The sequence below is a fragment of the Macaca fascicularis genome, chromosome 1 (assembly GCF_037993035.2).
Source record: "Macaca fascicularis isolate 582-1 chromosome 1, T2T-MFA8v1.1".
Classification (NCBI taxonomy): domain Eukaryota; kingdom Metazoa; phylum Chordata; class Mammalia; order Primates; family Cercopithecidae; genus Macaca; species Macaca fascicularis.
This window is the reverse complement of record NC_088375.1, coordinates 228389948-228402228: the sequence shown is the minus strand read 5'-3', so window position 1 is coordinate 228402228 and position 12281 is coordinate 228389948. Positions and strand designations below refer to the sequence as shown.

Below are 12281 nucleotides of genomic sequence, written 5' to 3'. Positions count from 1 at the left end.
GTTGAACCTGGCAAACCTGCCTGAAGCCCCCTCCCAGGTTCCTCTAGGAGCCACCTCCTCCCTGGGCACAGCCCTTGTCTGACTTTCCTGCCCCCACCTCATTGCCAGGCACCTGCTCCTTCTGCAAAGGCTCCCACTCAGCTGAGGGCTGTCAGAAAGAGACCAGAAAGAGGGGGGCAGGGTGACCACGGGGACCAGCGCAGCCCCTACTCACATTGGTGATCACCCGCAGTTTCCTGATGTAGGAGGCCTCCGTGTGCAGCAGCTCCCACACTGCCTCTTGCTGGTGGCACTGCCGCCGAGTCAGCTTCTACAGGGAGGGCAGGACGGGTCAACAAGGAGGCCTGGAGCACCTTCGGGTGGCCAGGGAGGATAAGCAAACTGCACGCAGCTTTCTCATCTTCCCAACGGGGACACGGAGGTCCCAAGAGGAGCAGGGTCACCCTTGATACCACGTGAATAATCACAGTCAAGACACCCAAGATCTGGGCCCTCCTCTGCCATTGAAACAGCCAAGCAGCACACCATTTTCATCCAGCCTCTGTCTCCAAAGTGGGCTCATAATAACAGTGGCCTCTTTGGGGCATCCCATAGAACATCTCATCACTAGATCCTCCTCCCAAGGGCTGTCCTCCTTTTGGGACAAGGAGGGAGCAGCACTGTGGCCCGCACTCACCTCATGCCCATCAATGAGCTCCCGCCAGCTGTCCTCCAGCCTCAGGCAGGCATTGTCCTCATCCTCGTCCTCATCATCCTCCTCCCAGGAGTCATGGTCGAAGCGCAGCCTCCGGGGCAGCCTAGGCAGCCCGAAGAGGCTGTAGGTGTGCAGCTTGCCCTCCAGCTGCTCCATCTTGTCTACCTCCTGGGAGGATACCCTGGTCAGGGTCAGAGGTCACGGCCAGCCAGCTGCCTGACCCTGGGCAGATGGGGCCACATACCCGGCCAAAGGCGCTGGTGCTGGGGCCTGAGCTGAAAAAGCCGCTGAAGCGACTGGCCGCCCGGTTCTTCCAGCTGTCGCCGCTGCTGGTGCTGCCACTACTGCCACTGGGCAAAGAGCAGCTAGAGGGCGTGGGGGGCTCCTGCCCAGGGATGCTCGCCTCCCCCAGGAACTCCGACATGTTCTTACGGCGGCGGCCAGGGGCCTGACCAGGGAGGGGTGGTCAGGGCCGGGACCCCCTGCCAGCCCCCATGGCCCCACCCCAAGGTGGGTTTCCAGGGCCTTAGGCCAGCCTGGGATGGAGGAGGGTCTCTGCATCTCTACCCTGGGGTGTCCCCTCTCCTGGGACCCAGACATGTCTGGAGACTGGAAGGTCCAGACACAGATACGCCCAGACTATCAGCCCCAAGTCCCCCAGCTTCAAGCATGAAGCGCAGAGTTACACACACTCAGATGCACTCTGGAACACAGCTCTGGGCGGTCTGTAGCCCGGGGCACTTCTCTCACGCACACATGCACACACAGGTTCCCTGACCCGCTGGCACTAGAAGAGTCTCAGATACAAGCCCTCACCTTGCGCTAGGTCCAGAGAGAGAGGGTCCCTTACTCTCACAGCCAGCCCCACTTTCCAGAAGGAGCAATTAAATCCCCAAGAGGGGGCAGTGAGAGACCCAGGGTGACTGCCTCTGAGGAGGGGCTGTGGGTCCAGCCTGGGGCCCTTCCCACCTCCTCCCCTGACACACCCCCCCCCTCCTCACTAAGATGTCCAGGCTCTCCCGGCGGCTCTGGGGGTCCACACGCTCCAGGGCGGGGGGCGCAGTCCCAGCTGGCCGCAGGATCGGCAGACTCAGGGACTTGGAGTCCTTCACGCCCTGCTCCACCTTGCCCTCATCTCCAGGCTTGGCTGGGGTCGCGTGTGGGGGCCATGAGAGATCCTCAGTACCCAGGTCTGGTGGAGGAGGGGGCCCCAGTCCTCTCTCCCTGAAGGATCCACACCAAGGCCTGCCTGCCCTCCCCCTACAGCCGTGCCCTGCCAGCCCTCCCCCCACCCCGCCTCTCCCCCCAGCAAGCAGCACCCGCAGAGACACCTGTATGGTAATGAGGCTGCTCAGGCCCACAGCCAATGGGAACCTGAGCCTGGGAAGGTGCCCATCTCCAGGAGGCTCCGCCAGCCCCAGCGGCCCCTTTTGGCCCAGGCTGCTGCTCACCTTTGACACGAAGATAGTGTCCCCCGAACCTGTAGGCCTCGAAGGAGAGGGACAGGGGTGTGTTGGACTGGTCCAGGTAGATGTCCACTTTGCCCAGCGCGATGCCCTTCCTTTCAAATACAGGCAGCAGCACCTCCCTGCCCCCAGGACAGGAGGCGTGTGTGTTAGAACAAGGCAGCCAGTCGCTTCAGCTTGGGCCCTGCCCCCACGAGCCCCTGCCCCACCCACAGCCCTAGCTGCCCCCACCTTCCCCCACCTTCCCAACAGAAAAGGGAAGCCCGTGTGGGATCACACGCAGGTCCACAGACACCTGCCCGCAGAGGTCCTCACACAGGCGCATCTGCACACCATGGCAGACCTGTCACACGCCTACCCACACGCAGGCCTGGCTCCTACATACATGATTAAAACGCACAAGTACACAGACCCCGCCACACTCCCTCACAGTGGCGTGCACACCCACACGGGTCTGCCCACGCAGGGATGTGCTCGCTTATGGGCCACCACACAGACACACAGGTCACACCTGCAGAGACCCGGAACCTGCGACATGGGGCCACCCCTGCTCCCAGTCCCACTTCCATCCTGAGCGCCCCCAAGCCCTACCCCAGCGACTTCTTCTTCATGGCTGGGACGATCTCCGTCTCTATATCCACATTCAGGTCAAATTTCAGGGTGAAGCACTCCTTGCTCGGGTCCTGAGAGAATGGGGGCGGGGGGGGGAGCTGTGAGCTTCTCCTCTCCATCCTCCTCCCCACCCTCCGGTCTGGGATGGGAACCCCAGCAAGAAAGGGAACCCCAGCGATCTCCCAGGCCTCTGCAGCCTGGGATGCAGACCTCCCCACCCCAGTCCCGGAGAGAGGCCCAGGCTCAGGGAAGGGCGCAGGCTGTCGGGAGCCCCCATGTGCCGTCCCGGGGATGCTCCTCACATCCGTGTGTCTCCTCCTTGCTTTCTTCTTGGAGAGTTTCAGGCCTGTGCTCTTCCGGTCCCTGCAGGGAAGCAGGGAGGGCAGAGGCTGGAGGTGTGGGTGGCCCTCACCAGCGTGGGCAGCGAGTGGGCCTGTGGCTTCCCCACCCCTCGCTCACCCCAGGTGACAGGTAACCCGCGTGGATTCAACCCTGCCAGGCCCGAATGGGGCTGTGCGCCCTCTGGTGGCCAACATGGGAGTCACACCGAACGGTACCTGGTCTGGTGTGGGCCAGGATCCCAAGCGCCCTGGACGCTGGCCCAGGCTGGGTGGCCTCTTCCCGTAGTCAGGACAGCCACAGGGGTGGGGAGAGGTCTGCCCGTCAGCCTTACTCGGAGAGGGCACCAAAGCATCTGGTCCTGAATGTCTGATCTGAGACCCAGCCTTGGGGCCCCCCAGGTATCTCTCTGCCCACTCACCCCTCACCTACCCTTTGCCATCCACAGAGCTCTCTTCATCCTCCTCCTCCAAGTCCACCGCGGGGCTGGTGCGTGGCGGGCATGACCGGGTGGACACGTTCCGGGCAAGGACAGAGCCTTGGGAGAAAGCGGGAGGGGGTTGTGCCTCCCCGCCCCTCCTTAGCCTGCAGCATGGCCGCCTCCAGAGGGACCACAGTGTTACCCTGGAAACCCCAGATGACAGGTAGCGAGGGCCCTTCAGTTCTGTGAGGAGAGGGGCTCAGCCAATGTTTTTTGTTTTGAGACAGAGTCTCACTCTGTCACCCAGGCTGGAGTGCAGTGGCGTGATCTCAGCTCACTGCAATCCCCGCCTCCTGAGTTCAAGCGATTCTCGTGCTTCAGCCTCCCAAGTAGCTGGGATTACAGGCGTGCACCACCATGCCCAGCTCATTTTTTTGTATTTTTGGTAGTGACAGGGTTTCAACATGTTGGCCAGACTGACCTCAAACTCCTGACCTGAAGTGATCCACCCACCTCAGCCTCCCAAAGCGCTGGGGTTACAGGTGTGAGCCCCCTCACGTGGCCTCAGTCACTGCTATCTATCCCCACAGACCCAAAAGGACACAAAGGCCCTGGGATAACACCCATGGTAAAGCTCCACCCCAAAAGCAAACCCACCTGTGGCCTCAATTTACCCTTCTATAAAATAAAGATAAGGAAGTCGTGCCTCTGGGGTTGTTAGGGAAGGGACCAAAGTCCATGGGTCTTTCTTCCAGGCCTCCCCTCCCCCATGCTGTGACCACACCTGAATTCCCAAGGGGGCCCTGGCAGAGGGAGAGAATCCTTTTGTTTGTTTATTGTTTTTTAAGACAGGGTCTCCCTCCATCGCTCAGGCTGGAGTGCAGTGGCACGATCATGGCTCACTGGAGCCTCCATTGTCTGGGTTCAAGCAATCCTTCCGCCTCAGCCTCCAAGTAGCTGGGACCACAAGCGGGTGCCACCACACCTGGCTAATTTTTGTATTTTTTGTATTCCAGGCATGAGCCACGGTGCCCAACCAGAAGAATCCTTTTGTTCCTCTGATCAGCTGGGAAAGGACACAGGGGTTGGCATTTCTCACCAGACCTGGGTGCCTGCAAGCCAGCCCTCCAGAGGCAGTTGACGGTGGGCCTGAGCTGGGTCCCTGCTCAGCAAGAGGAATTTCTTATTTCCTGCTACAAGTGCCTCCTGATCTGACCACCCCACTCCACACTGCCTCTGCTAGGCCCACAGCCTGGCTTGGAGGACTTGTCCAGAAGTCCCCTGCCCTGAGGACAGGCAGAACTAGAAAGAAAGGGGCCTTCTCTGTGTGGGCCACAGGCCAGGGGCAGGAGCAGCTGCGGGAGGTGAGAGCCAGTGAGAACACAGCACCAGATAGAGAAAGGCCTGCCTCTGGAAGGGTCATGGACTTTTTCTCTTGCTAAAAAACATTTGGAACAAAAGGAACCATGACATACTCGGGTTTCATTATGTACAGTCGACTTGTCCTTATGATGCCCTAGCATGGTTCCAACGGTTACTGAAACACTGCCACAGGAGCTCTGGGGGCCCGAGCTGTGGCTCCCGCCTGTGCTCACCTTGTGGGGGAAGGTCAAAGCGGACATGCCCATCATAATGCATGGCGCTGTGGAACTTGCTGTCACAGGCCTCGCAGAGGTTGAGGGGTCCCCGGCGGTGCAGCTGCTGGCAGTCGGCGTGGTGACATACCTGGGGTGGGGACAGAAGACTTCAGGAGGTCCACGAGCTCCACCACATCCCCTGACCCCGGCTCAGGGCTGCAGGGACTTAGAATGAACCGCCCTGCTCCAACCTGGGCCAGCTCTCCCTAATGGATCCATCCCTCGATCCAGGGTGAGGGGACACCCCCCAGCAGTCCCCTGTCTCCCACATCATCAAGTTTCCCCTCTGCTGGATCATTCCCCCATGGGCACACCAACACGTGGTTATTTTGTCTCCACCTTTTTTTTTTTGAGACAGAGTCTCGTTCTGTCACCCAGACTGGAGTGCAGTGGCTTGATCTCGGCTCACTGCAACCTCTGCCTCCCGGGTTCACGCAATTCTCCTGCCTCAGCCTCCCCAGTAGCTGGGATTACAGGCACATACCACCACGCCCGTCTAAATTTTTTTTTTTTTTTTTTTTTTTGAGACGGAGTCTCAAAAACGCCATTCTCCTGCCTCAGCCTCCCGAGCAGCTGGGACTATAGGCGCCCGCCACCACGCCCAGCTAATTTTTTTTTTTTTTTGAGACGGAGTCTCGCTCTATCACCCAGGCTGGAGTGCAGTGGCCGGATCTCAGCTCACTGCAAGCTCCGCCTCCGGGTTTACGCCATTCTCCTGCCTCAGCCTCCAGAGTAGCTGGGACTATAGGCGCCCGCCACCTCGCCTGGCTAGTTTTTTGTATTTTTTTTTTTTTTTTTTTTTTAGTAGAGATGGGGTTTCACCATGTTAGCCAGGATGGTCTCGATCTCCTGACCTCGTGATCCGCGCGTCTCGGCCTCCCAAAGTGCTGGGATTACAGGCTTGAGCCACCGCGCCCAGCCTAATTTTTTTGTATTTCTAGTAGAGACAGGGTTTCACTGTGTTCGCCAGTATAGTCTCGATCTCCTGACCTCATGATCCGCCCGCCTCAGCCTCCCAAAGTGCTGGGATTACAGGTGTGAGCCACCGTGCCCGGCCATTTTTTTGTATTTTTAGTAGAGACGGGGTTTCACTATGTTGGCCAGAGTGGTCTTGAACTCCTGACCTCGTGATCTGCCTGCCTCGGCCTCCCAAAGTGCTGGGATTACAGGCGTGAGCCACCGCGCCCGGCTTCTCCATCTTTTTTTTCCTTTCTTTGAGACAGGGAGTGCAGTGGCACAATCATGGCTCACTGCAGCCTTGACTTCCCAGACTCACATGATCCTCTAGCCTCAGCCTCCTGAGTAGCTTGGACTAGAAGCACGCACCACCACAGGCTAGTTTTTGTATTTTTTGTAGAGACAAGGTTTCACTATGTTGCCCATGCTGGTCTCAAACTCCTGGCCTCAAGTGATCCACCCACCTTGGCCTCCCAAAATGCTGGCATTACAGGCATGAGCTGCCACGCCCAGCCTTATTTCTTCGTTTTACAGAGGCCTCACCTCACCCTCCAGCTTAGGCTGACTTTCTTTCTTTCCCTTCACAGCTAAACTCTGTAAACAGGTATCAGTATTCACGACTTCCTAGTTCTCTCCTCCCACTCTCTTTATTTTTCCCAAGTTTTATTTTAAAATATTTCTTTTCTTTTTATTTTTTTAAATTTTTTTTGAGAAGGGATCTTGCTCTGTTGCCCAGGCTGGAGTGCAATGGCACGATCTCGGCTCACTGCAACCTCCGCCTCCCAGGTTCAAGCGATTCTCCTGCCTCAGCCTCCTGAGTAGCTGGGATTACAGGCGCGCACCACCACACCAGACTAATTTTTGTATTTTTAGTAGAGACAGAGTTTCACCATGTTGGCCGGGCTGGTATCGAACTCCTGGTCTCAGGTGATCCGCCTGCCTCAGCCTCCCAAAGTGCTGGGATTACAAGCATGAGCCACCGCGCCCAGACTTGTTTTAAAATATTTCAAACCTACCAAAAACTGTAAGAATAGCACACGCCCTCTGGACTCCCCAGTTGTTGGTATCTGCCACATCCACTTTCTCTCCCATTCTCTTCTCAGCAACCCCCTCCCCTGGGGCAGAAACCATGGTGCTGCCTAAGAACAAAGACACTCTTCCTACAAAACCCCATAGAATTGTCGCATTTGAGAAACTGAACCTTGATATAGAGTCTATATTGACATTTTCCCAAGTATCTAAACAATGTTCTTACAGATATACTTCCTCATATAGGAACTAATCAAGGTTCACACGTGGCATTTGGTTATGTCTGTTTATCCTTTAAGAATGAATTCTGGCCAGATGAGGTGGCTTATGCCTGTAATCCCAGCACTTGAGGAGGCCGAGGTGGGCGGATCGCTTGAGGTCAGGAGTTCAAGACCAGCCTGGCCAACATAGCGAAACCCCGTCTCTACCAAAAATACAAAAAATTAGCCAAGCATGGTGGTGCGTGCCCATAGTCCCAGCTGCTTGGGAGCCTGAGGCAGGAGAATCACTTGAACCCGAAAGACGGAGGTTGCAGTGAACCAAGATCGGACCACCATACTCCAGACTCCTTACTTGTTTTTTGTGGTCTTCTGTTTTTTTTTTTTCACTCTGTCACCCAGGCTGGAGTGCAGTGGCACGATCTTGGCTCACTGCAAGCTCCTCCTCCTGGATTCATGCCATTCTCCTGCCTCAGCCTCCCGAGTAGCTGGGACTACAGGTGCCCGCCACCACACCCGGCTAATTTTTTGTATTTTCAGTAGAGACGGAATTTCACCGTGTTAGCCAGGATGGTCTCGATCTCCTGACCTCGTGATCTGCCCGCCTTGGCCTCCCAAAGTGCTGGGATTACAGACATGAGCCACCGCACCCGCCCTTGTTTTTTGTGGTCTTTTATTACATTGCCTTTTTTTTTTTTCTTCAAGACAGGGTCTCAATCTGTAGCCCAGGCTGGGGTACAGTGGCATGATCACAGCTCACTGCAACCTCAACCTCCTGGACTCAAGTAATCGTCCTGCCTCAGCCTCTTTAGTAGCTGGGACTCCTAGGTGCATGCCACTACGCCCAACTAATTTTTTATTTTCAGTAGAGACAGGGTCTCACTATGTTGCCCAGGCTAGTCTTGAACTCCTGGGCTCAAGCAATCTGCCTGCCTTGACCTCCCAAAGAGCTGGGATTATAGGCATGAGCCAACATGCCTGGCCGACCGTGACATTTTTTAAGCCTTTGAGGCAGGAGCCTTGCACAGAGCTCCTCAATGTGGATCCGTCTGGTGGTCCTCAGAAAGTTTCAAACTGAGCGTTCAGGCAGGGACACCACAGAGCTGACTGTGTGTTCTTGCTATTCGCCTGTAACGCTGGATCCTCTGGGGACCTCTATACCTTGTAGAGTCCCTTTTTCAACTGTAATTAATAAGTAATCTGTGGCGTGGCACTTTGAGATGTCTTGTTCCCCAGTAATCTCACTCAATTGCTTGAGGTCAGGAGTTCAAGACCAGCCTGGCTAACATGACAAAACCCCATCTCTACTAAAAATATAAAAAATTGCCAGGCACGGTGGCTCATGCCTGTAATCCTAGCGCTTTGGGAGGCTGAGGCAGGCAGATTGCCTGCACTCAGGGGGTTTGATAGCAGCCTGGGCAACACGGTGAAACCCCGTCTCTACTAAAATACAAATAAGTTGGCCATGGCAGCATGCGCCTATAGTCCCAGCTACTCGGGAGACTGAGGCAGGAGAGTTGCTTGAACCCGGGGGCAGAGGTTGCAGTGAGCCGAGATCACACCACTGCACTCCAGCCTGAGTGACAAAACGAGACTCCGTCTCCAAAAAAAAAAATACAAAAAATTAGCCAGGCATGGTGATGCGAGCCTGTAGTCCTAAGAGCTTTAGCATACATGGATGATATTTGATTCTTCTGATGGCTGCAATGTGGGGGATTTCCTTTTTTTTTTTTTTTTTTTTTTTGAGACAGGGTCTCCCTCTGTCACCCAGTCTGGAGTGCAGTGCCACAATCTTGCCTCACTGCAACCTCCACCTCCTGGGTTCAAGTGATTCTCCTGCCTTACCCTTCCACGTAACTGGGACTACAGGCATGCACCACCACACCCAGCTAATTTTTAGTAGAGACAGGGTTTTGCCATGTTGCCCAGGTTGGTCTCGAACTCCTGGGCTCGACTGATCCACCCGCCTCAGCCTCCCAAAGGGCTGGAATTAGTGTTGGGATTACAGGTGTGAGCCACCATGCTGGCTTGGGGTCACTCTTGACACTCTCTGTTACACCTCCATCTGGTCAGCCCAAAAATTCCGCTGGCTCCACCTTTAGTATCTGTGGCCTCAACCCAGCCACAGCTCATAAGCATGCCACTGCCCAGCCACCTCTTAGCTGGATGACAACAATGGCCTCAAAACTAGCCTCACTGCTACACCCATCCCCCACAATATGTCATCCATGGGCAGCTAGAGTGGGCCCTGTTCAAAGAGGAGTCCCACTGTATCTACTCAAAACCCTCCAGGGGTTCCCATCTCACTCTGAATAAAAGCTGAAAGGGGCCAGGCGCAGTGGCTATGCCTGTAATCCCAGCACTTTGGGAGGCCGAGGCAGGCGGATTACCTGAGGTCAGGAGCTCGAGACCAACCTGACAAACATGGAAGAAACCCCGTCTCTACTAAAAATACAAAATTAGCTGGGCATGGTGGTGCATGCCTGTAATCCCAGTTACTTGGGAGGCTAAGGCAGGAGAATTGCTTGAATATGGGAGGCAGAGATTGCAGTGAGCCGAGACTGTGCCGTCGCACTCCAGACTGCGGTGAAACTCCGTCTCAAAAAAAAAAGGCCGGGCGCAGTGGCTCATGCCTGTAATCCCAGCACTTTGGAAGGCCAAGGCAGGTGGATCACAAGGTCAGGAGATCCAAGACCATCCTGGGTAACACAGTGAAACCCCATCTCTACTAAAAATACAAAAACTTAGCCGGGCGTGGTGACACACGCCTGTAGTCCCAGTTACTCAGGAGGCTGAGGCAGGAGAATGGCTTGAACCGGGGAGACAGAGGTTGCAGTGAGCTGAGATTGCACCATTGCACTCCAGCCTGGGCTACAGAGAAAGACACCATCTTATAAAAACAAACAAACAAACAAAAAAGCCAAAAGGGTTAAGGTTAGGGTTTTCAGTCTTTTATGACATTGACTTTTTTTTTAGGGTTAAGGCCACCCCATTCAGGGACCTCCTGTCCTGCTCTTCCATCCTGGCTCACTCCCCTTACCCGCTGGCCTCCTGGTCATTCCAGGACACACTCCTTCAGGGCAGTTCCCACCTCTGAGTTGTGACATCTGCCAGTCCCTGGCCTGAGATGCTTTTCCCCAGATATTGAAATGCACGGCTCCCTGCCTTCCCTCCCATCCTGCGAGATTCCCCCCAAGTCACCTTCTCATCCTCCTCATTCACCCTTCACGCTCCTTTCCTGTCCTCAGCGCTTTCCAGCACCTGACAGGTCACATCTTCCACCCTGCTGCCTCCACACCTGGTCACATCCGCAAGGACAGAAATGTTACTCTCTGATTCAGCGCCTGACCTCCAGTCCCAGCTGCTCCATAAACACTTGTTTAATTTATGAATTCAGGCAGGAGAGAGGCGCTGAAGAGTTTCTGGCTGGTGAAAGCCCAATGAGAGGTTTCCGAGATAGGCATGGTGAGGACAGCAGAGAAAATGAGACAGCAGGAGGGAGGAGAAGGCCGGGAAGAGTCTGAGCGTGTTTTTAATGTGGTCATCATGTGTCTGGAGCTGCACTGGGGGCGTTACAGGTGTATCTCATCCCATAAGATAGGGGCTGTTATTGTCCCTATTTCACACAAGAGGAAAGTAAAACTCAGAGAGGTGAAATGACTTGTCTAAGGTCACACAGCCAGTGGAGCTAGGACTTGAAGCCAGTGTGTGTGGGGCTCTGGATCCCAGATTATTTATTTATTTATTTATTTATGTTTTTTGAGATAGAGTCTCGCTCTGTCGCCCAGGCTGGAGAGCAGTGGCACAATCTTGGCTCATTGCAACCTCCGCCTCCCGGGTTCAAACAATTCTCCTGCCTCAGCCTCCCAAGTAACTGGGACTACAGGCACCGTCACCACACCCACCTAATTTTTGGATTTTTAGTAGAGACGGTGCTTCACCATGTTGGTCAGGCTGGTCTTGAACTCCCGACCTCAGGTGATCCACCCACCTCGGTCTCCCAAAGTGCTGGGATTACAGGTGTGAGCCACTGCACCCAGCCTGGATTCCAGATTTTAACCACATTCGCACCCTCTCGTGGGTGTCTTAGGAGGGAGACGCTGGCCTCAGGCCGGCTGGGATTACAGGGACAGGAGAAAATCAATCTCAGTTTGATGCAAGCCCTATCGGTTCTTGTGTCCCTCTGTGTCTCCATCTGACAAGAAAGGGAACAGGGCACAGGACTGGCAGTCAGCAGGTGGCACTCCAAGCACGCCCGCATGCTCAGAGAGGGGCTGATCTGCATGGAGCTGGGCCCCGGGCAGGTGGCTGGGGACAGGATGACCCAGATTCCTGAAGGCAGCCTTGAGCACCAGGTGCCCCCACTTCCACACCCTTTAGGAGTGATCTTCAGCTGTGCTGCTGGGGCTTGAAGTGAGGGTCACGGGATTGATCCCTCAACCCCTGCAGCTCTTTCTGGTTTCTGTATTAATCACTGTAAAAGAAAGACTCCAGCCCGGGCAACCCAGTGAGATCCTGTCTCTACAAAAAACAAACAAAATTAGCTGGCTGTGGTAATACTCTCCTGTAGTCCCAGCTACTTGGGAGGCTGAGGCGGGAAGATTGCTTGAGCCCAGGAGATGGAGGCTGCAGTGAGCCATGATCACATTGCTGCACTCCAGTCTGGGCGACAGAGTGAGACCCTGTCTCAGAAAAAATATTAAAAACTACAGAAACCATTAAGCTACCCTGAGCCAGGGCTCCTCGTATGCCCTCACCCTGAATCCACAGAGCACTGCTGAAACAAACATCAGGCTTTGCAGCTTCTGGGAGCCCAAGCTTTGGGTGTCTCCTCATGAGAATGATCTGCCCCACCTTGTCCCCTCGTCCTGGGAGCCACAGCCCTCTGGCCCTCTGTGCCCAGCCTGC

At 55.4% G+C, this 12281-nt stretch overlaps 1 protein-coding gene across 20 annotated transcripts in view; it reads right to left on the bottom strand.

Moving 5' to 3' along the window:
* Window positions 1-12281, bottom strand: part of PLEKHG5 (pleckstrin homology and RhoGEF domain containing G5) — a 53797-nt gene that overhangs the window by 5180 nt on the left and 36336 nt on the right. For 10 of the 20 annotated variants that reach the window (XM_074021756.1, XM_074021780.1, XM_045381570.2 and 7 more), the window contains 9 exons: window positions 5128-5257; window positions 3544-3649; window positions 3075-3135; window positions 2752-2843; window positions 2146-2282; window positions 1696-1841; window positions 939-1142; window positions 677-862; window positions 215-310 (listed from right to left, as the gene is read on the bottom strand). In XM_074021756.1, coding sequence (XP_073877857.1) covers window positions 215-310; window positions 677-862; window positions 939-1142; window positions 1696-1841; window positions 2146-2282; window positions 2752-2843; window positions 3075-3135; window positions 3544-3649; window positions 5128-5257 — 1158 coding nt within the window. Of the gene's footprint in view, window positions 1-214; window positions 311-676; window positions 863-938; window positions 1143-1695; window positions 1887-2145; window positions 2283-2751; window positions 2844-3074; window positions 3136-3543; window positions 3650-5127; window positions 5258-12281 lie in introns of all 20 variants that reach the window. The other 10 variants (XM_045381585.3, XM_045381602.2, XM_045381558.2 and 7 more) reach the window with 1 other exon arrangement.